The following is a 26,303-nucleotide window of genomic DNA, read 5'->3' on the forward strand; positions in this document are numbered from 1 at the left end:
TAAGCATTCATGGTTATATTTGCCAGGATTCTTTCAGTTGTAAATGACAGACACTCACTTGCAATAGCCCTTAAGCATGAAAGAGAATTTATTGCTTAAATAACCGAAGAGTCCAGGGAGTTGTTCTAGATTCAGGCATGGCTGGATTCAGGAGCTCAAATCATCAAATACAGTGTGTCTCTTTACATTGCTTTGCCCCCATTTGAGTGGGCTTTATTCACTGGCAGGCTCATCCCATGTGGTGGCAGGGGTAGCCCCTTGGCAGCTCCAGATTATAGTCTTCCAGAGTGGTAGACCCTGCAGAAAGCAAGCTTTTTGTATAGTGGCTCCAGCGAAAGTCCAGACTGAGACTGGCTATCTGTTGGTCCAGCTTGGGTTGTGTGCCCATCCCTGAACCCTGCCCAGATTGGCTAGGCTTGGGTCACATATCCTTCCCTGCAGCTGGGGCCAGGGCCAGGGCCAAGAGGCAGGCAGTGATGGGGTCAGCCCCACCCGAACCACACTGAGTCAGAGCAGGAGAAATTATAGGCCATTACCAGACAAAGAGGGAACAGGTGCTGGACTGGCAGAGGCAACAGCATTTCCATCGGGGCGGGGAGGTGGTGAGGGGCCCAAGGGAACACTTGCTCTCCGATACAATTTGAACTCTCATTTTTATAGAAAGAGAAATCAAGGCCCAGAGCATTTAAGTAATTTGTGTAAGATCATGTGGCCAGTAAGTGGCAGAGCAGAGATTTGAAACCAGGGGTACCTTACACAAAGCAGGGTCCATGCTCTTAACCATTACGTTGTCCACTGCGCCTCCTGGGTGGGATAGATCTCAGGATCCTTCTGCCCACATAATACCAGAGACTAAGCCCACATTACCTGCAATCCTGTCCATTCTGTTTGGACAGTTGTAAATAAGTATAAGAATTAGGAAATTCTTATACTTAGTTGAAATAGAAACAGTTTAGTAATGGAAAAAATCAAATCCCTCTTTGAGAGGACAATAGCGGCTGACTTACTCTCCCTTAAGCCTCCTGTAAACACCTGAATTCTTCCCCTGTTCCCATGATTCATGGCTTTTAGCTTTTTCATTGCCCTGATCACCCTCCTCTAGGTATGTGCTAGGTAGTGAATGTCCCTTTTAAAACATGGTGATTGGCAGTAACAAAATACACCAGATGTGCTCTGCCAGGCTGGCAGTTCAGTGGGGCTCTTATTTCTCATGTTCTGAAAATTCTACTTCTATTAACACAGCATTGGATTATTGGTTCATGGTACTCACACGCTGTTGGTAGGTTGCTGTTGAAACTTTTTTAGGCAGTGTGGTATAGTTGAATCTTCTTGTACCTAAGTGTTGGGCAAGCTGTGGCTGGGTCATAGGGTGGCTGCTGGGGTGAAGGATGATTTAGCAAAGAGAGAAAAGGCTCTGTTTAAAGATTTGGTGGGGTCCCAGAGGTGGGGGTATATGTGTAAAGGGAGGTGAGTCAACTAACTCAATGTGGGAGATGGCTAATAAAATTAATTCTGCAAACATTTATTAAACATGTGGGCCCAATACATGAATCCTTGTTGAATTCCATCTATTTGTTTCTATGTAAGTATTCCCTCAGCATCCACTGTGCAGCCCTTACCCATCCCTCCCCTCACATGCACGCCTCCACTGAGGAGCACTGTATGTCATCATTTCAACATCTCTGCTCTCTTCTGTTGTTAAAATCCACCCCAGTCCCTGCTTGCATTGGGAATCATCTTTGTATTGCCAACAGCCAGGAAGATTGTGTAAGTGTTGTTTCCTCAAGTTTGTGTGGTGAAGGCTTATGTTTCTTGTTTTCATTTTTCAAATAGAAAATTATGTTCAATATATGTTTTTAAACTACACACACACACCACCCTAGGGAGTTATATACCCTGTCTCCTCTGGTCACCCTCTACCACTGTACTCCCACCCCCACTGAAATTCACTGCCCTAACTTCTGCCTCCTGAAACTTCACCTCTGTCCTGTGAGGTTACTATTCTCTATTTCACCCATCTCTGAGTTTAGCAATAAACCTATTGCTTTCCTATGCTTGAAGCATCTCCCTTGTTTTGTCCACTTTTCTACTTTTAAAGTAAAAATGAAGCTTTGCCCCCTTAAACCATTCCCAAGGTTCATGCTGTGCATGTCTGATTTGCTTCTTCAGAGTTTCCTGAAGAAAGACTGAATAGAAGAACGTGCATAATAATAAAATGAGCATTCTTAAATGGAAAATTACTTGTATTAGCTATGCATAATACATAGATAATGTCTACACTTTTAAGTATCTTTGAAAAGATATTTCAGGCTATAAATCAGCAAAAATATAACCTTTATTATATATTTGTTCATTTATTTATTCAGCACCTAACTAGACCAGGACCTTGGATTAGAGTGGAAAACAAAAAAGACAGACTTTGCCCTTAGGAAGCTTATAGCATGGGAACAATGCTTAAGGTTGTGCCAGAAAGACATCCCATGTTCATGGATCAGAGGACTCATTATGGTTGAGATGACAATATTCTCCAAACTGGTCTAAGGTGTGGGATTTATATTAAGGTTCATTTTCCTGCATATGCATGTCCAGTTGTCCCAACACTATTTGTTTAAAAGGCTTGTCTTTAGACGTTTGTCAAAAATTGGTTTGTCATGTTCATGTGAACCTATTTCTGTATTCTTTGTTCTGTCCATCTATGTGTCTATTCCTTTACCCCTTGTTAGGTTCATGCACATTTTGGATTGTTATATCTTCATGGTAAACTGACTTTCATGGTTTACTGTGTCTTTTTTTCTCTGTACAAGATGGGCAGTGTTTTACGTACAAGTTGCTCCATAGCCTGATTACTAGAGGGATGATAACACAGAGCAGAACCACAGCCAACCTGGGATGGACATGAGGCATGGATGAGAAATAAACGTTTGTTGTAATAAGCCCCTGAGATTTCAGTGATGTTTGTTACCAGAGCATAGGGGTCAAGCCCTGGGCCCAATCCTTTCTAGGCCTTAGGGGCCTTCCCTTTTTTCTCATCAACAGGAACCAACAAGGTCACTTTCCCTAGATTAGCAACTGAGAAAAGGTGGAGAAGGAAGGAGGGGCAAACAAATGGCTAGAGGTAAAAGACAATCTGCCCAGCTGTTGGCCCCTTGCCCTCGATGAAACGCAGTTTGTATTAGGCTCGTCTGCCTTGGGCCTTTCTCCTAGAGTTGAAGGATATCTATCACTGTCAGGTTTGCTTGTAGCACAGGTGCTTAGTATCAATTCAGGTTCATGCTATCTCCACTAAGACTGTCTTGTGTTACTGCTCATTATGGATGGCCCTGTCCTTCCTGACCCCACATCTGGTCACCTCAGGAAATAGCTATTGAATGGGAGAGTGGGACAGAATTTACCACCGATATTAATTTAGTCATTATTTTTTTCAGGCAAAGTGCACAGAGAGCTTAGTAAAGTAAAACAGAAAGAAAAGATTTATATGAATCAACAAAATTCAGGGCTAAACTTGAGGGGAAAGGCAAGACCTGAGTGGTGCAGAGAGGGTGCAGAGTTGCCAAGGGGGTTTGTTTCAAAAATATCAATGGCATAAAATCTCTCCACTAGCAATATTTATAGTAAAGATAAAAGAGGGCACCCCAGACTTTTTTCCCCCTAACAAAAATGACGGTTATATCAAGCTCACTTGCAGATTCTTCCGCTAGCCATGTATCTTCATCTGATTTCCTGAAATTATTATCATTATATGAAAAAGAAATAATGTGAATGAAAGCTATTCAAATAGGTCAATACTATTAAACATAGCAGTTATTGAGTACTTATGTGTGCCAGACACAGTCCAAAAAGCTTGATACGAATTAACTCATTTAATCTTCACAAATAAGCCTATGGGGTGTAGGCACTGTCATAATCCCATTTTACAGGTGGAGATGCTGCAGTTATTTGCTCAAGGTCACACAGCTGGATTGTGGTAGAGCTTTGAACATGGGCAGTCTGATTCCAGAGCCTGTGCTCTTAAGCATGGTACATGGAAAGTTGTCTTTCTATATAGGCAGAAATGGTGAAATAGTACCTGGTAAAAAAGAAACTAAAAATTAGCTCACAGAAGAGCAAATCCAGTGCCCCCCCTCCCCAAAAAAAGAATGACTAGATGCTTCAATTCACTGTTAGGGAAATAAAAATTTTAATAGTAAAACTGGTGATGAGATATCACTTTGCACCCATTAGACTGACAAAAAAATTGAAAACATAGATAACTTGCTGGCAGGGATAGGGAATACTTATTAAAATTAAAAGTGCATATGCATTTAACCTGTCAACCCAGCAATCTCATTTTTGGGATTCTTTTCCATAGAAATAAAAGCACTGTTGACAAGAACATATGTTATAAGGATATTTATTGCAGTATTTTTGTAGTGGCAAATTTAAAAAAGAAAAAACCCTAGAAAACAAATGAATACCCATCAAGAGGAGAAATGACTGAATGCATCATTATATGTATCCTTCATGGAATATTATACAGCCTCTAATACTCACGAGTTTGAGTTATACGAGATGACTTGGCATGATCTCATAAGGTTCTGTTGAATGAGATATGCAGGGTGCAGCAGTATATAACATATGATCTTCCAAGCCCATTCGTAAAAAATAATGACCCCCCCCCCAAAAAAAACCTATGCATGAACAGGAATGTATACATAGGCATATATATACATATATAAAATTTCTGATTTTAGTAGCACAGAGAAAAAACATGGAAAAATATATACAGGGTTGTTACATGGACTGTGTTTATGGGATTGCTCATGTGAGAGGAGGAGGGAGCCAAGCAAGAAAGAAGGAAAAAAAGACAGCTGAAAAAGGGATATGTAAATGATTGTGGTTGTACATTTCTACAACGTTAGGTGTGTGTATAGATATAACTAAATATTTTTAAAAGATTGGAAAGCAGCACATGGTTAAAATGATCACATCTGAAACCATAAGCTTAGCCTGGACAAATCTCCCCAACCTTCCTCCTGTGGTTTGCATTTGCCTGTATTTAGCTTGCAAAACGGCATCAGACAAGGCAGCCTTTTGTTCCCCCTCCATTTACACACCTAATATAAAGGCAGACCCCAGAGCTCTGAACAGATGGGCCTGTTTGCGTGGTTCACAAGAATCAGCGAGTGAGAGTGCAGATGGTGCAGCACAATCTATCTCCAAGTAGGAGAATAACTCAAAGACAACACCACTGTGTCATCCTCATTAGAGGACAGCAGACCAGGGGTGGCAGAGTATGTCCCAGTCTGTGGTCATTTCAGTTTTTATGAATCATGTCAAAATAGAACCGCCCACATCTTCCAACACAATGCATTATTTTTTATAGACTTAGAGAAGCAAGTCATAAAGTAAATATTCCTTTTGCCAAGTGAAGTAACACCCTAATTTTACATGGCTTGTGTATGCATAGTTTTGAATGTGGGGATCCCCTAAAACACTCAGACTGCTTCTCTGTCATTGAATGAAGAGGACAGACAGTCTAGCTTTGGGTGGGCATAAACTATCCACTCCAACAGTTAAGCCCAAACTAAAGAATAAAAGAGATGACTTTCAGTTTACAGGACAGTGATATTTCATAATCCAAACCACACGTAGTGCTATGTGTAAGCGGTCACTTCTGTGTCATCGGAAGTTTGTTTATCTCAGTGCACTCACAGTTGGTGGGGATGCCAGGAAGAGGTTGAGTCTTATTCTGGATCTCCTGATGATTTCCTGTCCCGGGCTTGCCCACCAGACCTTGGAACAGATAAAGATGCTTATGTTGTACGTTGTTGGTAAAGAGTGATTTTTGAAAAAAAACCTCAACAGTCCACTATTGAAGTAAGATTTGTACTTTCACTCAGCCATTCCTAGACTTCAGTTCTGGTTGACTTTTTAATATCATTGATTTGCAGTTGTTAGCTGTTAGAACTATGTCAATACGCTGAATGCTGTTGTCCCTGAGGCTAATATCAGTTGAGTTTTAGATGTTTTTGTAGACAGCATAGATTAAAGGAGAAAGTCAAATATTTAATTCCTTAGGTGGGAACATGTGAAACGATGCCAATATTTTTACCTAATAACCTTGGCATTATCACTGAAAGTACCCAGTGGAGTTTTTTCATGAGCCCTCACATAAATAATGTGGTACTCTTTTGAGTAATTTTTTTTGTTTTGTTTTGTTTTTTAGAAACGAGGTCTCACTCTGTCATCCAGTCTGAGTAATGTACTTTTTTAAGCCAGCAAGGTTCTGATTGTTTTGATGCATTTTATTAGATATATATTTCTTTGTATACTTCCAGGAAAAGTCAACAGAGGCTTTATCTTTATGTGATTCTTTTCCTATCTTATCCATTTTATTTCTAGGCACAGAGTTTATTAGGACTGCCTTTTAAAAAATTAATAGCTTTTTTGAGGTATAATCTACTTACCATATAATTCACCTACTTAATGTGTACAATTGAATGGTTTTTAATATATTCACAGAGTTGCATTCATCACCATGATCAATTTTAAACCATTTTCATCACCTCCAAAAAGAAAAAAAAAAGTCTATTAGCAGCCACTCACTCCCCACTCCACCTCCAGTCCCAGCCCAGGCAACCACTAACCTACTTTCTGTCTCCATAGATTTGCCCCTTCTGGCCATTTCATACAATATGTGGCCTTTTGTGATTGGCTTCTTAAACTTAGCATAATGTTTTCAAGGTTTGTCCGTGTTGTAGCATGTATCGGTACTTCCTTTTCTGCCAAATACAGTTTCATTGTTTGTATAGACCACATTTTGTTTATCCATTCATCAGTTGATGGATATTTGGCTTGTTTATGCTTTTTGGCTTTCATGAATAATGCTGCTATGAACATTTGTGTAGAGTTTTTTGTGGGGAGGTCTGGCTTTTTAGTGACTCAGGGGCCCTTTGAAATACCAGTGATATCATAACTGAATAGAACACCCAGATGTGCTCTTGCTGGGTTCCCTCTGTTCAGACATATGAAATATCTGGATTGCCCAGATCAGGAAGGTGGCTTCCCTGGGCACACAGATCTAGAGAGTGGAGTGCGGCCCTGCATTCAGGTTTCTTGCTCCCCGGTTCAATGCTTTACCAACTGGCCTGGACACGTGAAGGCCGAAGAAGACCTAAAGCCAGCAAGGCACATATGTGTGAAAGCCTTGTGGACTTTTTCTGTTTGCTATTTCTTCTGCTTTGTCATTTACAACAGTGTGGTCTGATCTGAACATGAAAGAAGGACATGGATTAGAAGGTTCCTTAGAGATTGTATAGCCCCATGTCCTTGTTATACAGTTGAGGAAATTGAGGCACAGAGAAGTGATGTGATTTCTCGCCTGAGTTCGTGGCAGAGCAAGCACTGGAATTCTAGTCTCTCCTTTCCTTGTCCCACATCCTTGTCTGCCCCTTTAGGGCAAGCATCTGTGCCCAGGAGCTGCGTGGAAGGTGGTGCTGAGCCATTTTGTGTCTCTTCTCTAATAGAATCCTGTCACGGGTCTGCTGTCAGCCAGCCATGAGCAGAAGGACGCCTGGGTGCGGGACAACATCTACAGCATCCTGGCCGTGTGGGGTCTCGGCATGGCCTACCGCAAGAATGCCGATCGTGATGAAGACAAGGCCAAGGCCTACGAGCTGGAACAGGTAATGGTGACTGACGGCCGTGTCTTGGCTGCTTGGCCCCTTTTCCTTGAACTGAAAAGCCCACAAGGAAGTAGCCATGTGTGCAGAACAGTCTGGGTGCAGACCTCTTCTTCCATTTCTGCTGTAGAGTATTTTGGGGAGGCACTTAGATGGTCTCAACTTCACATTTATCTTTCTGTTTTCGATTTTTCTCTCCATAAAACAATAGCATCAAAAATCACACCAAATAAGAAATGAAGGCATCCAAATTTCTAACCCCAAAGTGTCGACTTGCCTAACTATTAATAGCTACATTTCTTTCACACGTGCTGTCCATTTCATACATATTTATATACAAGGCATCATTATAAACTAATATGGTTGGTTTTTAAAAGTAAGCTCACCAGAGCTACACATTCCAAAGTGTGTACTCTTCAGAGTAGTCACGTTGGAAGAATATTTATCCAAACATTAGTGCCACTGCTTAAAATATTTTTGAAACTTCCCTTAAAAATACCTTTCTAGTTTGAGCCATTCCAGGAAAGAAGTCTTATTAATTTACGGTAACCCTTTACTTTTGAACCAAATTGGTGCTATCCAGTTGTCATGCCCATGTTACCCACCATACAGCACAATGAAGTCCTTTTATTGTTTTCCAAAATCAGAAAGCAAGATATGTACCAAAGCAAAGATTTGCTATCATTGAGCTTGTAAGAAAATAATCTGCCCTTGAGCACAGGAAGTGTTTTCTGAGTGATTTGAGTGATGGTATTAAAGTAGGGAGCATTGAAATGTAAAAGTATAATTCTCTTGGAGTGGGACACCTCGGGATCTATCTGTGATTCAGACATTCCTCAATGGCTCTCACATTCAGTGCGTTTTTGAGCACAGGAAGGGTTCTTAGAGCCTGGTTGGTGCTTGTCTATAGCAACCCAAGTGGGCCTGAGTGCCAGGTAGCATGAGGGAAGCTTGTTGACCACGGGGAGGCTAACAAAGAAGCTTGACAGTGGAGGCAGGGTTTGGATTTGACAAGACGAGCTGAGTGTGAGATGAAGAAATCACCCAGACTTGTCAGGGAAGGCAAGTAGGGATGGTTTTAAAAATTGCATACAGCAAGCATCGAATACTCCTCTAAGAAGCTGGATGACTTTTATGTAAGTGAATCATTCATGTAATAGTATAATTTGACATTGATGTCCTACAAATCTCCCATCTTCTTTGAGACAAAATCAAAGTAAAGTAGTGCCCATTCACACACACACGCACACACACACTCACACACTCCTACGTGGCTTGGGTTAAGTTGACTAGATTTGCTGCCCCTTGACTAACCATAGTGAGACATGAACAGGCCACGTTGTTTGCTAATGCCTTTTACTGTACAGTGAGTGTGGTAAATAACACGGGGACCTTCCAGTGATCCTCAACAAGGACACTATTGCATTTCGGGCTTGAACGTTTCAGTCCTTCATTGTGTGAGACTATCCCATGCACTGCAGGACATTTAGGGTCCCTGGCCCCTACTCACTAAATGCCTGCAGCCCCCACCTCCATCACTGTGACAATAAAAATGCCTCCACCCCTTGGGAATGGTAATATCACCTGCAGTTGGGAACCACTGTATTACTTCCTAATGGAAAATAACTTGATTTGAGGGGCAGTTAATTGACAAATGTTTTTGCTGTACACTGTAAGAAATATTAATTATAACAATGTTAACTTTGCCTTATAATTATGAGGGAACATTTTCTGCCCCAGCAGAGTTTATGACATAAAGTGAGATTATGTCCTAGAATCCTAGGATTTAGGACCATCCCTTCCAGACTTTTCACTGGTGATAAATTTTCAGGGCCCTTCACTTTGTCATCCCCTATAAACCATGTACGTTCTGTGAGAGAGATATTCATGCCCCTAGGTGGGAACTTTTTCAGCCAGACTACTTTGACCTACAAAATATCCCATTCTCTAGCCACTTGTGAAGTATTAATAGTTTTATAGTGTTTTTAACAGGGCTGAGTGTAAGACCACTCTTTAAATGGGCCTGACTCGTGGAGGAGGTGGCAGGCAACATAACGTATTGGTTAAGAGCTCAAACTCTGGCGTCTGAGTGCCTGGCTCTGTCCTCGCTGCGCCCCTTGCCAACTGGGAGACTTTAGCAATCAATGTTACTTCATCTCTCTCAGCCTCAGGTTCCTCTTCTAGAAAGTGGGGTAATAATACAACCCCCCTCATAAGGCTGGTGCAAGAATTAGAGATAATCCAGGCAAAGTGTTTTGTACAATGCCTGGACATAGTGTCTAATTAATTCATGTAGCATTGTTGTTATTTATAATGATGATAATAATAGTAATTGGCTGCAATACATCATATTATTAAGAAACCTTGGCGGCCACTTGTGTTTTGTAAGAACTTTACTCAATAGTCCAGTAATGTTGTCACAAATGTCTATTTTGGCAAAACATCATTACTTTTGGGCAGGCGTGGCAGACTTAATTCATCCTTAGTGTAACAAAAATAAATTACCAAGAAATGTGACATAAAACGCCAGAGTACTAGGCTTATAAAAATTCTGTTGCTAAAATGTCAGCAAGAAATCACTGAATTCCAGAGCTGAGAGATGCCATCGGATCCAGCCCCTTTATTTGAGATATCACTTTGGCAAGATTTTTCTTCCTTTGTCATGGAGTGGAGAAGGGGAGGTAATATGCACAGGCAGAATGCTCGTGTGTGCTTGGGACCTGCCTTATTTCTGATTCCACTCTATTTCCACAGAACGTGGTGAAGCTGATGCGCGGTCTGCTGCAGTGTATGATGAGACAGGTAGGCAGAGCACGACAAGTGTGGGTTTGCAGAGCATCTGAGTGGGCATTTCATGTCATTTTTAATTGTGACAATTAACACGCTTAACACATTTTCTTCTCAAGAGGAGGAGAAATTGAAAATATTTTGCTATTTACTTTTTTAAAAATTATCTTCAAGAATTGTATTATACTATAGAACCACAGTGTCAAAGGACACTTTCTGAGAATCTCTTTTGAAGAGTTACATGTGTAAAAGGAGAACATGCCTTTTTTTTAAATGGGGAAGAAAACATTTTTTTTTTTTTTTTTTTTTTAGAAAGCCACATACTATTGTTTATTCTGTCAAGTTTATCAAAGGGTATATTTTCGTTTGAGATGAAATGCTTGGGTTTTTAAAACTTGACATTACCATTTACTGGTATTTTCAGTGAGGGGTAAAGAAAACAATTCATTGAGCATGTACTGTATAGAGAACATTATACTAGAATCTGCACAAATCCAAGACAGATACGACATACTCCCCACCCTCAGTCAGCACCTTCAACGACATAGTTGCTCTTTTCCTTTCAACATTAGAAATGAGAAGTTGAAATTTAAACAGATCTTTTTCCTCCCTCTTCCTTCTCCCTCTTCCTTCTCCCTCTTCCCTCCCTTTCTCCTTGAGTACCTACCATGTGTCACAGCTGGGGATTTGCAGACAAGGACACCCTTTGGCATGAACCCTCACCCCTGCAGAGCTTGTTAAAATCCTAGGCTGGGACACTTCCGGGGATAGGTGAGAAGAATCCCCAGCACAGCCCCTCTGTGTGGTGCTCACTAGCAGCCGCCTTCCGTTCCTCTGGCTCCCCGAAGTAGCACATAAGAGGTCTAGATCCAGGTGATTGGCCCTGGGTGTGACCTCTGGCAGCCATGAACCCCCATAACTATGTGGAGCCGGCTCGCCTTCCCCCTCAGGTGGACAAAGTGGAGAAGTTCAAGTACACTCAGAGTACCAAGGACAGCCTGCATGCCAAGTACAACAGCGCCACCTGCAGCACCGTGGTGGGCGACGACCAGTGGGGCCACCTCCAGGTGGATGCTACCTCTCTCTTCCTTCTGTTCCTGGCCCAGATGACTGCCTCCGGTGAGCCAGGGCTGCTTGAGCCCATTGTACAGGGAGTGACAATCCAGAAAAGGAGTGGGGAGGAGGGCAGGCACCAACCAGTGTCTTAGTCCATTTGTGCTGCTATAAGAAAATACCTGAGACTGGGCAATTTATAAAAAACAGAAATGTATTTTCTCACAGTTCTGGAGGCTGGGAAATCCAAGGTCAAGGTGCCAACAGGTTTGGTTGTCTGGTGAGGGTCGCATCCTCCAGAAGGGAGGAACATTGTGTCCTCACATGGCAGAAGACAGAAAGGCAAGAGAGCCAAATGCTCGGTGAAGCGTCTTATAAAAGGGTCTTAGTCCCACTCAGGAGGGGAGGAGCTGTCATGGCCTAATGGCTCCTTAAGACTCTACCTCTTAATACCATCATATGGCAACACCTGAATTTTGGAGGGAACACTTTCAAGCCATAGCAATCAGTATTTTAAGTGAGCAGTTTATGCAAAGGAAAAGCTTGCTTCTCTATGATATTATACACATTTGCCTCTGTGATAGAGCAGGGAGTGTAGCTATCCTCCCTGACCTACAGACAGGACAGTCAGCCTCCACCTGGGCCCTTGCAGGACAAGGGCTGTTGAGCTGGCTGTTAGCTTCTTTCTATTAATCCCAGAGCTTCCTTACTGTCACTGTCACCTAGTCCCTGGAGCAACCTAGGTCAGGTCCGACTTTGACAATTCAGCTATCTGCAGGCAGTCTCACATCTGCTCTTAGACATTTCTCCTCTGGGATTAGCAGCCCTTCGGCTCTCCCTCTCACTACCCTAGTCACCCTCTTCTAGACACACCCTCGTTTATCCAAATTACATTCAAACAACATCATTTCCACCACTCAGCAGCGCGCCCAGAGCAGACCGACCAGCCTGCAGTGCCTGTGCTGTGAGTAAGCCCACAAGCCACAGATGGCATGCCTCGTTCCTCTTGAAGCCAGAGTTGCCGGCTTCTATGGCAGCCTGGACGCCAGGTCTCCTGAGCTCTAGGCTGTGGCCATCTGTGCACACCAAGTGATCATTCTTGCCCATGATGGCATCTGCTATGGATGCTCCCCTGGGTTAGGGCACTTAGCAACTGTGTCTCAGAGTCCCCATCACCCACCAGTCCAGTCAACTGACCTGCCTGAGGCCACCCATTTATTTCAGACTGCAAGCATGAAACTCTAAAAATCCCAGAAGTCAGTAAGTAATATCATTATGGCTTAGTGAATAAATTGCACATTTATAAAAATACTTTAGGGTTATGAAAGTTAGTATGAGATCACTATAGGTATTTTTGAAAATATACCAAAATACAAAGAAAAAAATTCCACTGCCAATTTTCATTTGGTTGTATCTCCTCCAAGTCATTTTTCTATACTTTTTTTTTTACATATTTAAGGATACATTGTATACATAAACATAGCCTTTTTATGATATTGCATTATAACTTAAGCATTTTCCCAATGATCTTACAAGTTCTTCATAAACACTATTTTTGTGACTTTATCAATGGATATATCATAATTAATTTAACTATTCCTTTATTCTTTTTTTTTTTTGCTGTTATAACTAGTGTTGCAATACCAACGTTGACCCCATTTGTATTTACCTCCTTCTGATAGTTAGATGTCATTCAAAGGCTGCTCATACATACTGCCAAATTGTTTTCAGTTTCTAGTTAAACTTTGTTGTAAACTTCTAATCTAGCTTACTAAAACTTCTCTCATCAATGTAAGAGTGCGTATCTTATATTCATACCAGTGTCAATAATTCATATTTTTAAAATACATATATTTTCCATAACTGATTATAATTTCAAGAGCCCAAGCAAAAAATCAGCTTTCTTGGACTTGCCTGCCACAGTGAGTTGATGCAACCCCTGGGCAAGTCCTGGGAGCTGGGCTTTCCAGGGGGTGGAGGGTCAGCTCCTGATGTTGGGGGCTCTAGTTTCCCTATATGCCTCTGGTCAAAAGTACTCACCCTTCCTTGGGCTCACTCAAGGATAGGGACAGTGTCTCTGGTTCTTTTGGGCTAAAATCCTTGCTTTGTTGGAACTTTCTCTGCACCAATACAACATGTACCAAAGGTCCCATACCTTCTCTTTCAACCCTTTCTACTCATAGGCACACACAGGAAAGTGCAGCCCATCCATCCACCCCTCCTTCTTTCCTGCCTGCCTTCCTTCCTTCCTTCCTTTTTCTGAGATTAGACATTAACTGTTATGACTGACTTCAAACTTAATTTTTGATGCCCTATAAAGAAAAATGAAAGTAAGGGTAAAACTGCCTATTTCCTAGTGTGATATTTAGAATTTATAATTGGCAGCTCTCTCTTCACAACATGATTAATAACCTCTTTGTTTTTCTTTACTAGGCTTACATATTATTTTCACCCTTGACGAGGTGGCCTTCATACAGAATCTTGTCTTTTACATAGAAGCGGCATATAAAGTTGCTGTAAGTATGAACCCTGGTAGCCTTTGCAGGCATGCCAGTCATCGAAAAGAATAAAAATCATACAGTTCCTTGAGGGCCAGGCTCTTTGGGGCTGACCAGAAGGTTAACAAGACTAGAGCCATGAGATTGTATCACCTCTACATGCAAAGTGCACAGTTTTGCCCTGGGATACAGTTGGGGGTTTTATGTTTTTGGAATATACCACATGCTCTGTCTGAATCCACTATGCTTGTTTTAAATAAGACCCTAAAATGTCCTGTGGGGTACATATGGGCTGCCCTGAGTTGGGGTTGATGAAATAGCAGCATTGGCACCTTGGTGGGAGCTGGGGTATGGGGAGGATCACCCCTGCCAGCCCACAGGTGGAGGGGCCCAAGCCAGGCAGATCCCGGACCTGGGCCAGATCTGTGTGGGTATAAATGTGTACAAACCCCACTTCCTCCGGGCTTCTGTCTAGTTAGGAAGGCAAAGACCGGTGCTCTGCTACACAACAACTAAACTAAAGTATGCAAAGTTGGCTTTTTGAGGCAGTAAGGAAAGGGTAGAGGCTGGTTTTAAAAAGATTGAAAAACAAAAGCCACTATGGTCTGAAGGAAGGTCAGCTAACTTTTTCTATAAAGGGCCAGAGAGAAATATTTTTGGCTTTGTGGGCCCTATGGTCTCTGCTGTAGCTCCTCGGCTCTGCCTTGGTGGCATGAAAGCAGCCATAGACAACATGTAAACAACTGAGCATGGCTGTATCCCATATAGACTTTACAAAAATAGGTGGCAAGCTAGATTTAGTCCAAGGGCTATGTTTCACTGACCCCAGGTCTAAAGCAGCGATTCTCAACCGGGGGCGATCTTGCCCTTGACATTTGGCAACATCTGGAGACACTTTGGATTGTCACATCTGGGGGAGGTGCTACTGGCATCTAGTGGGCTGAGGCCAGGGATGCTGCCAGCCACCCTACAGGGTACAGGACAGCCACCTGGGACACAGAATTATCTGGCTCAAAATGTCAGTTAGTGCCGAAGTTGACAAACACTCGTCTAAAGAAACTTGAGAAATTTTTGTGGAAAGAGTGGGCCTTTAGTTGTCCCTTGAAGGTTTGGCGGGGTCTAGATAAGCAGAAGGGCATTTGGGATGGGGAATAGCTTGAGCAGTCCCAGAAGGCAGGAACACGCTCTGAGTGTGTGCCTGGGGAGCAGCTGGGGAAAGCAGTGCAGAGTGCAGGAGTAGACTTAAGTAGAAGTTGACATTGAAGAAGAGTAGAAAATAAAGTCGGCTTGTGGGCTTGCAGAGGGGAGGCCAGATCATGGAGGGTATGGCCATCCGGTGAGAGAGACGTGAATGTGGCCCACTAGGGAATAAACCCTTTGTCATTTTAGACTCCGAAGCAGGAAGTGAAGTGATCAAAGCAGTTTTTGAGGATGAGTCGCTTGACACCAGGATTGGAGTAAGATGGGCTGGATTGCAGGAAGGCCCAGACATGAGGAGTACGGAAGGAAGGAATCCTAGGCTCAGCTGCAAGGCTCACTGGGCAGGAAAGAATCTAAAGTTGCTCTAGGATATCTAAGTCTCAATTTTCACATCTTAAAAATGTTCATCTTTGGAGATCAACGTTGGTACTATTTTTATTGGGTTGTAAGCTTTCACTAGTACGTGTAGCATTGTTTCCAACTAGCATCCAATACTTGGGTGTTGAAGTGAAAATACAAATTATAAAAGTTAGGTACACATATATCAAGTCCTCTGCGTGACAGCTTTCTGAGCCAGTTCATATTAATCAGTTTTTAAATACCATATAAGTTCAGTGTTCTGTGCCTCAGTTTTGACTTTGGCTCTAATTACTTGCTAAGCATATTTTTCCCCATGAGGTAATGCTAAAAATAGGTATTAAATTATTTTAGATGGCTTTGTTGGCTTCAAGTAGATATAAGCCATGTGTTAAAGTTTCTTTATTCCATCTAACAATTTAATATAAGGTCAAAGGCACTGGCTAAATAGAGGGGCAGCATTTTATTTGATTTTAAGATAAATAAAATATTTTGTTCTCCATACATCAAGAGTTTCTTATAAATTAATACCTTTTAGAAAAAGAAATTTGAGAGTGTTTTTGCATGCACTTTTGTTCCACTTGAGTATTTTCTTCTAAAATTCTGCACAAAGATCACATGAACTGAAATTGAGAAAGAACACAGCATGGGTATGTAAAGCCTTAGGAGAAGAGATAATTGTGTTTCATTATGCCTGCGGTAACATAAAGGAAACATTTTCCCATAGCACTTCTCATATACCTCTTTCTCCCCTTCTGATTACTATCTTTTTCTCCCCCAGGATTATGGAATGTGGGAGCGTGGAGATAAAACGAATCAGGGCATTCCAGAATTGAATGCAAGCTCAGTGGGAATGGCTAAGGTAATAGTTGTCCTGTTTGTTCTTCTTCTGTTTGTTTTTACTGCTTCGATTGGTTCTGTTCGTGAGGAGTTTGGATTTAATCTGATTAGCATATTTTTCAAAAGTCAACAGCAAGTATGTGAAGAAGTTCAGGTGACACATGTGCCTCCGCCAACTGAAATTATGGGTAAAGAAAGTCGGTTTCCTGCACTGAAGTCTGTATGTGGCAGAAACTCAGAGTGCTCTGTCCCTGTTAGCCATTGTTATCACCCATGGGTCTAAGCTCTTGCTGTTGTTTAAGAAGCTGCATGTATAGTGTCCAGTCTTCTTTTCTGGGGCATAGAGAGAGGGCTGAAGTATATGACCACTTTGGAGGTTGGGCTCACAAGTTCAAAAGTCTACAAGGTCAGGCAAGTATTAATGAGTGAAGTTGGCCAGATAGCAAGATATCAGAGGGCGAGTATTGGGCACTCTAGGAACTTTCCGTAAAGGTATTCCAATTCAGACTCATTTCAGAAATACTCTTCAAGCCAAACAAAACACCCATGGGGCAGATTCAATCTGCAGGCTACGGGTTTTGCATCTCTTGCCATAGGCATTTAGCTGGCCTCCTTCCCTCCTTCCTTCTCAAGACTGAAGCATATTTTTTGGACAGAGTAAAGGCCCCAGCACTAGAATTTTTAAAGCAACAATAAATATGCTCTATTAAGATAAACATACTTATTACTAAAAGAATTAACTTTCTGAAATGCCAGATATGCTAATGTTCAAAGTTAACTGCTAAAATGGGTGAGAAGAAAACCAACCATGAATTTAGTGCCATACACACACATTTACAATACTATGAACTTGTTATCATTTCATTTTTTGGTAGTATACTAACTTCATTTTAGGAAATGTCTTTCTGTTTTCTCTTTCTTGTTCCTGCAATGAGCAGCAACATACAGGAAATCTCTGATCCACTGAAAATAAGGATAGAACAATAAGGATAGGACTCTTTAGCTGGATTTTAAAGATGCGTTTCATGGCCTTCGGGGAAATCATGTATGCTAGATTGCTTAATGAAAAAGGAGTGCCAGATATTGGCCTGTATGTTTATTGGAAAGAAAAATAACTCATACCTGTGTTTGCAGGCAGCTCTTGAGGCAATCGATGAACTGGATCTTTTTGGTGCCCAAGGAGGACGCAAGTCAGTGATCCATGTCCTGCCTGATGAAGTTGAGCACTGCCAGGTAACAGTTTAGCTTCTTGCATTGAGACTAGGGAAGGAGAGAGAGTCCTGGAGTGGAAGACATGAGCCCCGGTTCAGATTCCCCACCTTTCTAGCTGAGTGGTACTTAGCTTCTTTGAGCCTCCATTTCCTCATCCATAAAACAGGCATTCTGGGACCCTTTCCTCCTGCCTCACAAGGTGTTTATAAGGATCAAAGTAAATCACTTAGACAGTTTCTCTAAGCACTTTTTAAGCCAGAAAGTACTATGCAAATGAAGACATGATGATGCTGTGTATATGGAGTCAGCAATCAAAGCAGCCTTGTTTTGATGGAAGCAAAATCTGTTTTATGTTTTTTGAGCACATAGGTGGTTTTCTCTCAGGTTTATGTCATGGTGCCCCAAAAGTGAATGACTAGCAAGCACTAGTGCACTTGATGCGGGGAGCAGGGGTTGAGGATGGATGGGATGGGTAGCGGAGAAGAGATGAGAGATGAGAAATTAGTAGAACTTCATGAAATACAGGTCAGAGAAAGAAGTGATTTAATACAGATTAGGGGACTCCATTAAGCAGACAGAAAGTCATCAATTGCTAGACAGTTAGCAAACTCTTATTTAGTGAGGGCCCACTATGTGCCAGGTACTGTGCCAGGGCTACAGTGGGTCAGATACATAAAAACTTGTGAATGGAGAGTTTCTGGTGGGAGTTTGTGTTTCCAGGCAGAGAAAGCCTAGGGAAGAATGACAAAAGAACAGGGCCCAGGGTCACTTGGCTCTAAGAAATAAAACTTTATTCTGAAGCCAAAGGGTTCCTCCCATCTCAACCTCACCTTCCAGCTCAGTCCATTTTCCCCCATTAAGTAGTCCTTAAGGGAGAATCCGATCTTTCTTGGGGCAATAGAGTCAAGCTGGTGTGCATCTTAGTAGATGAATAGTCTAGTGGAAATGTGTGAGCTTTGCAGCCAGATAGGCTTGGGTTAGAATCCTAGCTCTGTCACTTACTAGCTGCATGCCCTTAGGCAGAAGTCTCTGTGTCTCAGAGTGTCAGAGTGTCAGAGTCTACAGGTGTGAATTGGACATAATACCCTAAGTCTTTCTTCATATGGAAGATTTAATGAGCTTATGTTTGCAGAGGTCTAGCCCCATGTCTGTACATGTTAGACCCTTTCCAAACTTTTCCTTATAATTTCAACTTCGTTCCAAGTTTCAATTACCTTATAATTGAAGCCATGTCATGGTGCCTCTAATTAACCCTAGAAAGATTCTAGGACTACGCTTATTCTGTTGGTTACCGTTCGGCCTGAGCATTCATGAGAGCTTCTGGATTTGACTCCTTCTTTAAGTGGTTTCTGGGTCACACAATCCAGCTGGTCACATTCCACAGAAGCCAGACATTTCTCCATGCTGGCCCCATATGTGTGTTCTTTTCTGGTCTCTGTTTTCATAGCCAGGATGCCTTAGCCTGCTGACACAGGTATCCCTGTAGTTCCTGCGTGTCCTAAAGGTCCAGCAAAGTCAACAGAAAGCACGGAAGGACAGGAGACAAGGAGTTCCCAGCACAGGCTCCAGGCAGCCCCATGCTGTCTCCAGCCCCTGCTCCTCCTCAAAGAGCAGGAATCATTGGCTGGGTGGGCAAGATGGCCAGCAGGGGCCATGCTGGTAGGATAAAATTCTACTCACAATTGAGCACCTCACTTGAATGTTCCCTTGGGACTGAGATCATAGTCTTTAGGTACTCCATCTAACTCTTAGTGCTTCTCCAAACCACCTTTTTGTTTTTCATTCAGTCTATTCTGTTCTCCATGCTGCCAAGAGCATCAACATCTAAAGAGATTGATGCTGGACTTCTTTCCATTATTTCCTTCCCGGGCTTTGCAGTGGAAGATGTAAACCTGGTGAATGTGACCAAAAGTGAAATTATTTCTAAGCTCCAGGTAAGCATTGGTCACACTGGTGCCCTTCTGCCCTGTGTTAAGTGCCACTTTCACATGAGCAGCTCACTCAGGCCTCAGTTCTCCATGAGGTTAATGGCTTGGTTTGGCCAGTGGACTCATAAAGTATCAAAGCTCAGTTTACACATGAAAACAAAGTCTCATTGATTAAGTGGCTTGGTTCTCTTCCTAAGTAGCAGAACTTGCATTCAAGCGGGCACCTTTGAATTTATACCACTGCCATCATTCTAAGAGAGAGCCACTTAACCCTTTAGAGGTCACAGACAGACTCCTTTAAGACTCTCTGGAAAGCTATAGAGTCACCACCAGAAAAAAAATGCATATGTCCCAATATCCTCAAACTTCACACATAATTTCAGGGGACGTGGTGACCTCAAAGTTACAGTAAGTTTAAAAAATCCCCGTTCTGAGGTAAAATGCAGTAACAATGACACAATGCACTAAACTGAGAATGTCATTAAGTACTTCAGCCAACTGTGGTTACCAGTAGAATTATCAAAGAATGTAAGTTTCCTAAGCTGAAATCTGCATGTTAATTGTCCTACTTAGATCTAGTGGAAAATGCTTTTGTCCTTGGAGTCCCTATGTCTCCAATCATATTCCCAAAAGAAGGCAGCTGTATCCGTCAGGGCTCAGTGGAGAAAAAGGAACCTCTTCAGGTAGTCGAAGTGGGAAGGGAGTTAGTGTGGGGAATGAAATGTTTAGGAGAAGACCAGGTTCTAGGCTGAGCCTCCTAGGAGGACCCCCAAAACAGCGTGTAGCTGGCTGCCAGGGCCAGAGTTGCCTCCACGCCCATGCTAGAGCAGCGTCTGCTGCAGCAGCCTCCACACACATAAGAAATTGGAGAATGGGTACCCAAAGCTGCGATCCAAGGATTAGGGGGTCAGAGTAAGAGAATGCTGCCCCTGCCCTCCTTTCTTGGCACCCAGGAAGCTGGAGAGGAGCACTGGAGCCTGCAGCAGGAAAACTAGCAGCAACAGTCCTAAGTGTAGCAAGTCCTTTCTTAGCTCCCTGCTAAGCCTTTCAGGGGCACATCTGACTAACTGCTAGTAGTCTGGGGAATGTCCTTTTAGCTTCCCAATCTTTCAAGTAAGAGTAAACCAATCCAAGTATCAGCCCTGGTGGCTTCTCCAAATAGTGAGGGTCCCTTTGCATCTTCATGTGATACGGTAAATCAGAATGAAAGAATGGTCATTCACTGAACTCTTAGTAATTACTCTTGCAGCCCTGCTACTCCAGTGGAATACTTTGGCATTCTCTTCCAAGTACTGATCAAACCTGAATTTACTTTGCTTATTACTTAAAAAATAACTATACTGATAAGCAAAGAGCACTTGGTACAAAATTCGTTACTAAAAAATTTCATGGGAAAGAGGGTGAAGGGCTGAAATGAATTAACACAAAAGGCAAAGAAATTCCTCTGATCTCATCAAATGTCCTTTATTTCTTTATCTTATTAGGGGCGTTATGGATGCTGTCGCTTTCTTCGAGATGGTTATAAAACCCCAAGAGAGGTTGTATTTAAATACTGTTTCTTATGGTTCCTTAACTGCTTCATATCTAAGTTGCCACTGTGTTGTTCTCTCTCTATTGATTATAATTATATGTTGGAATACTGGAAAGGGAAGTATTAATTTTGGAGTCAGCAAGCCTGGAGTTAGGCAATAGAATAGTAAGACCCTCAGGAAGACAGCGAGCTGTTAGTTTAAAACCAGCTTGTAGACAAGGACAAACAGTGCTGTAGCCTACACATTTTTTGTAAAGACCGCGGCTTCCTCTTTGGCTTTCTTTGCGACAGTGACTAATTTGATGATATAAATAAAACAGATCATCTGCTAAGCACTGTGATAGGCAAATTGCTGTTTATTTGTTAGAAATATAGGAAGCTTTAGTGTAGTAAACTATCAAGGAGTCATGTGTATATTTCTGATTTACTTTCTGAAATTTTACCACGGAAAACTGCCAAAAATAGCATCTCCCCATTATAGCAAAATCCTAGTCATACCAACCTCAGTGCTGCATTAAGCCAGACGAGCAAGGGAAACCCAACGAGGCACAATGCTATTCTGTACGTAATGTAACATCACCCTTTAAATGTTTGACTTATTTGATTCCAGGACCCAAACCGATTGCATTATGACCCTGCTGAACTCAAGCTCTTTGAAAACATTGAATGTGAGTGGCCTGTGTTCTGGACATATTTTATAATAGATGGAGTTTTCAGCGGTGATGCTGTTCAGGTGAGAAAATGCTGGGCGTTATGTTGTCAATAAGCATTTTCATCCCATTGGTGTACTCATGATTATTAAAATGTAGGGTTATGCAAGAATTTAGGTCACTGTTTTGGTTATCTGACGCCACTTAACAAACTTTCCCAAAACTCAGTGAATTAAAGCAATAGCTATTTTATTTGTTTGCTTTTTTTTTTTTTTTTTTTTGAGACAGAATCTTGCTCTGTTGCCCTGGCTACAGTGCTGTGGTGTCAGCCCAGCTCACAGCAACCCCAAACTCCTGGGGCTCAAGCAATCCTTCTGCCTCAGCCTCCCGAGTAGCTGGGACTACAGGCATGCGCCACCATGCCCGGCTAATTTTTTCTCTATAGATTTTTAGTTGTCTGGCTAATTTCTTTCTATTTTTAGTAGAGATGGGGTCTCGCTCTTGCTCAGGCTGGTTTTGAACTCCTGACCTCGAGCGATCCTCCTGCCTCGGCCTTGGCCTATTTGTTTGCTCTTGATTCTGCAATTTGGGCAGGGCCCAGCAGGGACAGGTTGTCAATGCCTCACCTGGCGTCAGCTGGGACAGTTCCATAGGGATGCAGGATCTACTTCCAAGATGGCCTCAACTTACTGGTTGATGCTGGCTGTCAGCTGATGCTGGGAGCTCAGCTGTGCTGTTGGCTGGGGCCATGGCTCTCCTCCATGTGTCAAGCTTGGGCTACTCACACCATTGTAGTCTCTGGCCCCTTAGACTTTTTATGTGGTAGTTGTCTTCCTCCCACCTCCCAGAATGCCAAAGCAGAAGCTGCCAAGCTTTCTTAAGACTTAGGCTAGAAACTGGCAAAGGGTTACTTTCATCACATTCTATTGGTAAAAGGGACATCCCATATTCAAACGGGAGGGGACTAAACAAGGGCATGAGTACCAGGAGGCATGGGTCACTGGGGACCACCAAAGAACAGTCTGTCACAGACAGGTTTTGTTGTTGCTGTTCTTTCCAGATCAGCCAGTGGTTTTGCTGTCTTTGGCTCTAGTTTAATGTGCTCTGAGATAACATCTTATTTAATGTAACAGCCTCCTAATTGGTCTCCTAACCTCCAGCCTGGCTCCCTGCTATTTCCATTCTCCGCACCCATGCCAGAGTGATCTTATTAAAAGGCAAATTAGATTATGCTACTGCACTGGCTTTCAGATTTCTTTTGGGAAGAAGTGCAAGTGCTTTATGTGTTTTGTGGGGTTCCATAGCATCTGGTCCGTGTTTTCACCACTTTAGCCTAATTGCTTACTACTTATTTCCTTTCTTGAGTTCTGTGATCCAAGCACACTAAACTCCTTTCGGTCCTTTGAACAGGCCATGCTCTCTCTCCTCTCATCTCAAAGGCCTAAAACATTCTTTTCTTTCCCAGTGCCCTTCCCTCCTTCACTTGGTTCATTGGAAGTGTCTCTTCTTTCAGAAAGCCTCCTCTGACCCTAAAAGCTGGGTCAGGTACCACTATGCCCCATAGCACCTATAACAACATGAGTCACACTGTATTTCGTCTCCCACTTACATGTCAAAGGAGCCTGGTAGAGGCCATCTCTATCCAGTTCACAGATATATTACCTGTGCCTAGTACATAGCAAGTGCTCAGTAAATATTTGTTAATGTAACACTCATTTGTTCAAGACAAATTGCTTTAGCTTCTACTTGGTACCATGCCCTGAGCTGAGCCCTGAGCATACCTTGTGGAGCAGAACCGACATGCCCTTGCCATGCTCTTGCGAAGCTTATGTGAATGACTGACACTCGGATGCTTTGCCATCTTTTCAGCCGGTTCTATCACATGTTTGGTGGAGGGGCTGATGAGTAATCAGAGATTCGTTTTAGCTTTTGAAAGCTCCACTGCTCAGGAATGCCCAGGGGCTTCAGAACTGGCAGTAAGCTTGAAATGTCAATGTTCCCCCATTGTTGATTCTTACTCTTAAGGTTTACTGATAATCTTGGGTTTTCTTTTTATCCCAGAATTGAAAGATCTCAAAAGGATTGACTTTGAATTTCAGTTGTGAGCAGGCTTAACAATGATGGAGGGGGGGAAGCTGAAGAAAGGAAAGTAACTGTGCTTAGCATCTTGTTTTTAAGCCTCTCAGAATCTACTACCCTATACCAGTGCTGTCTCTCACTTGTTGCCAGTGACATTTAAAAAATGATGCACTCGTGGTCATGCTTTGCCATCCTTACATTTAAAACGAAAAGAAAATGAGATCTGGAAGGCACTTGACTGGGCTCTCCAAAGAAGAAATGTGCTAAACAGTTGGGTGGCTGGTTAAGGGTTTTCCTGCTTCCTTCTTTTCCCTTTTAATACATTGGTTTTTATTACTGCTTTTTTTAATTTGATGGAAATGTTTGCTTCAACAGCTATATTGGGCAGTGCATCCCAAGAATCAGTGTGCATGAATCATAGTATGTACATTTCCTTTTTCTCACATCAGATTTGTTACAGCCAATATTTCTTAAATAATAAATGTTTGAATGAGTGCCTTTAAAAATTTCTTTATTAGTACATAATATTTATACCTATTTATGGGGCACATGTGATATTTTGATACATGCATATAATGAGTAATGATCAAGTCAGAGTAGGATATTCATCACTTCGAACATGTATCATTTCTTTGTGTTGGGAACATTTCAGGTCTTCTAGCTATTTTGAAATATATAATATTATTGTTAACTATAGTCACCCTTCTCTGCTAGCAAACATTAGTACTTATTCCTTCTATCTAACTGTATGTTTGTACCCATTAACCAACCTCTCTTCATCTCCCCCACCCCTACCCCTACCCTCCCAGCCTCTGGTAACCACCATTCCACACTCTACTTCCATCAGATCAACTTGTTTAGCTCCCATATATGAATGAGAACATTCAATATTTGTCTTTCTGTGCCTGGCTTATTTCACTTAACAGTGTCTTCCAGTTCCATCCATCTTGCTGCAAATAACAGGATTTCATTCTTTTTTGTGGCTGAATACTAATGAGTGTCTTTTAAGTGGAAAACTACCAATAGGTAGAAATGGGAGACACTGTTTAAGATTTGGCTCCCCATCCTACCCAAAAGTTTATAACCTGGTTGGTGAGACAAAATTTAAATAAGAAGTTAAGAGTGAAATGTTTAAATTATGAGTTCAAGACAGCACAGGAAAGATGTGTGACACCCAGTGTGGACATGAGTGCTGTAGGCATTCCGAGTAAGAAACAGCTACTGCACGATAGGGTGCTCTATCCCTTTCCCCAGAAGCATGACAAGGCAGGGCTGAGCACAGACACATTCAAGGAAGGAACAACCAATTGCGTTTAGCGCCTCCTAACATTTGCTGGCAGCAGGTGCCCCTCCTGTACTTCTGGAGCTGAGATACTCGTACATTTCTTTGTCCTGTGTCCAACCTCTAATCTTTTTCCAAGAGAGCTGTTTTTCTATGATGTACTGCTGGTACAGCATTCACAACTAGACCTCTTTCTTACGGTGTGTGATGGGGCTATTTTGCAGGTCCAAGAGTACCGGGAGGCCCTAGAGGGAATATTAATCAGAGGCAAGAATGGGATTCGCCTGGTACCGGAACTCTATGCCATCCCACCGGACAAGGTAACTGAGTGGCACAGAGCCCTTTGCAGAGCTTTTCTAGAACAAAGTGAGTTGGTGCTTAGCCTGTTGATATTCTTCATCCCCCTTTTGGACTGAAAGAACATTTTTCTTTTTCTTTCTTTCTTTCTTTTTTTTTTTTTTTTTTTTTTGTTGAGACAGAGTCTTACTCTGTCACCTAGGCTAGAGGCAGTGTTATGATCACAGCACACTGCAACCTCCAACTCCTGAGCTCGAGGGATCCTCCTGCCTCAGCCTCCCAAGTATCTGGGACTACAGGTGCATGCCACCATGCCTAGCTAATTTTTCTAATTTTCGTAGAGACGGGGTCTCGCTCTTGCTCAGGCTGGTCTCAAACTCCTGGCCTCAAGCGATCCTCCCACCTCAGCCTCCCAGAGTGCTGGCATCACAGGCTTGAGCCACTGCACCAGGCCTTAAAGAACACTTTTCTCCAGAAGTGATTTCTAAAGGCGTAGGTAGTGTTCCTGTCTATAACAAGGAGTTATGGCTTTGGAAAAACATGTGGAACGTGCTTGACCATGAGTGTCCTAGGATGGTGGCAGTTGAAGACCTTCAGAGGAGATACCCTGTCCCTCTGCTGACCCCAGGCAGAAGGAACTCTAAAGAACACAAAACACTATTGTGCACCATTTTCTTACACATTTCTACAGATGAAGAAGACTGATGTATAGGGCTAGTTGAGAATTTCTACCTTTGATTCAGGCCATGCCTGAGCTAGAGCTTGAGTAATCAGAAGCCATTCTACTTCAGGGAGAGAAAAACTGTCCAGTTCCAAGAAGATGCCTAAAGATAGTTTTGTTCTATCCAGTTTCCTAAATTGGGTCATGATGGACCTATATATCTTGGTGGGAATATTTCCATGTCAGAGTCTCATGGTTAGAAGAAAA

At 42.4% G+C, this 26,303-nt stretch overlaps 1 protein-coding gene across 4 annotated transcripts in view; it reads left to right on the top strand.

The window, feature by feature from the left end:
* PHKA2 (phosphorylase kinase regulatory subunit alpha 2) overlaps positions 1–26,303 on the top strand; it is a 78,672-nt gene that overhangs the window by 15,940 nt on the left and 36,429 nt on the right. For all 4 annotated transcript variants that reach the window (XM_069464352.1, XM_069464353.1, XM_069464351.1 and 1 more), the window contains exons 2-11: positions 7,506–7,664; positions 10,416–10,463; positions 11,399–11,567; positions 13,935–14,017; positions 16,338–16,418; positions 17,531–17,629; positions 19,396–19,542; positions 21,021–21,074; positions 21,678–21,800; positions 25,303–25,398. In XM_069464352.1, the coding sequence (XP_069320453.1) occupies positions 7,506–7,664; positions 10,416–10,463; positions 11,399–11,567; positions 13,935–14,017; positions 16,338–16,418; positions 17,531–17,629; positions 19,396–19,542; positions 21,021–21,074; positions 21,678–21,800; positions 25,303–25,398 (1,059 nt within the window). The remainder of the gene's footprint in view (positions 1–7,505; positions 7,665–10,415; positions 10,464–11,398; positions 11,568–13,934; positions 14,018–16,337; positions 16,419–17,530; positions 17,630–19,395; positions 19,543–21,020; positions 21,075–21,677; positions 21,801–25,302; positions 25,399–26,303) is intronic.

The sequence above is a fragment of the Eulemur rufifrons genome, chromosome 30 (assembly GCF_041146395.1).
Source record: "Eulemur rufifrons isolate Redbay chromosome 30, OSU_ERuf_1, whole genome shotgun sequence".
Taxonomy (NCBI): domain Eukaryota; kingdom Metazoa; phylum Chordata; class Mammalia; order Primates; family Lemuridae; genus Eulemur; species Eulemur rufifrons.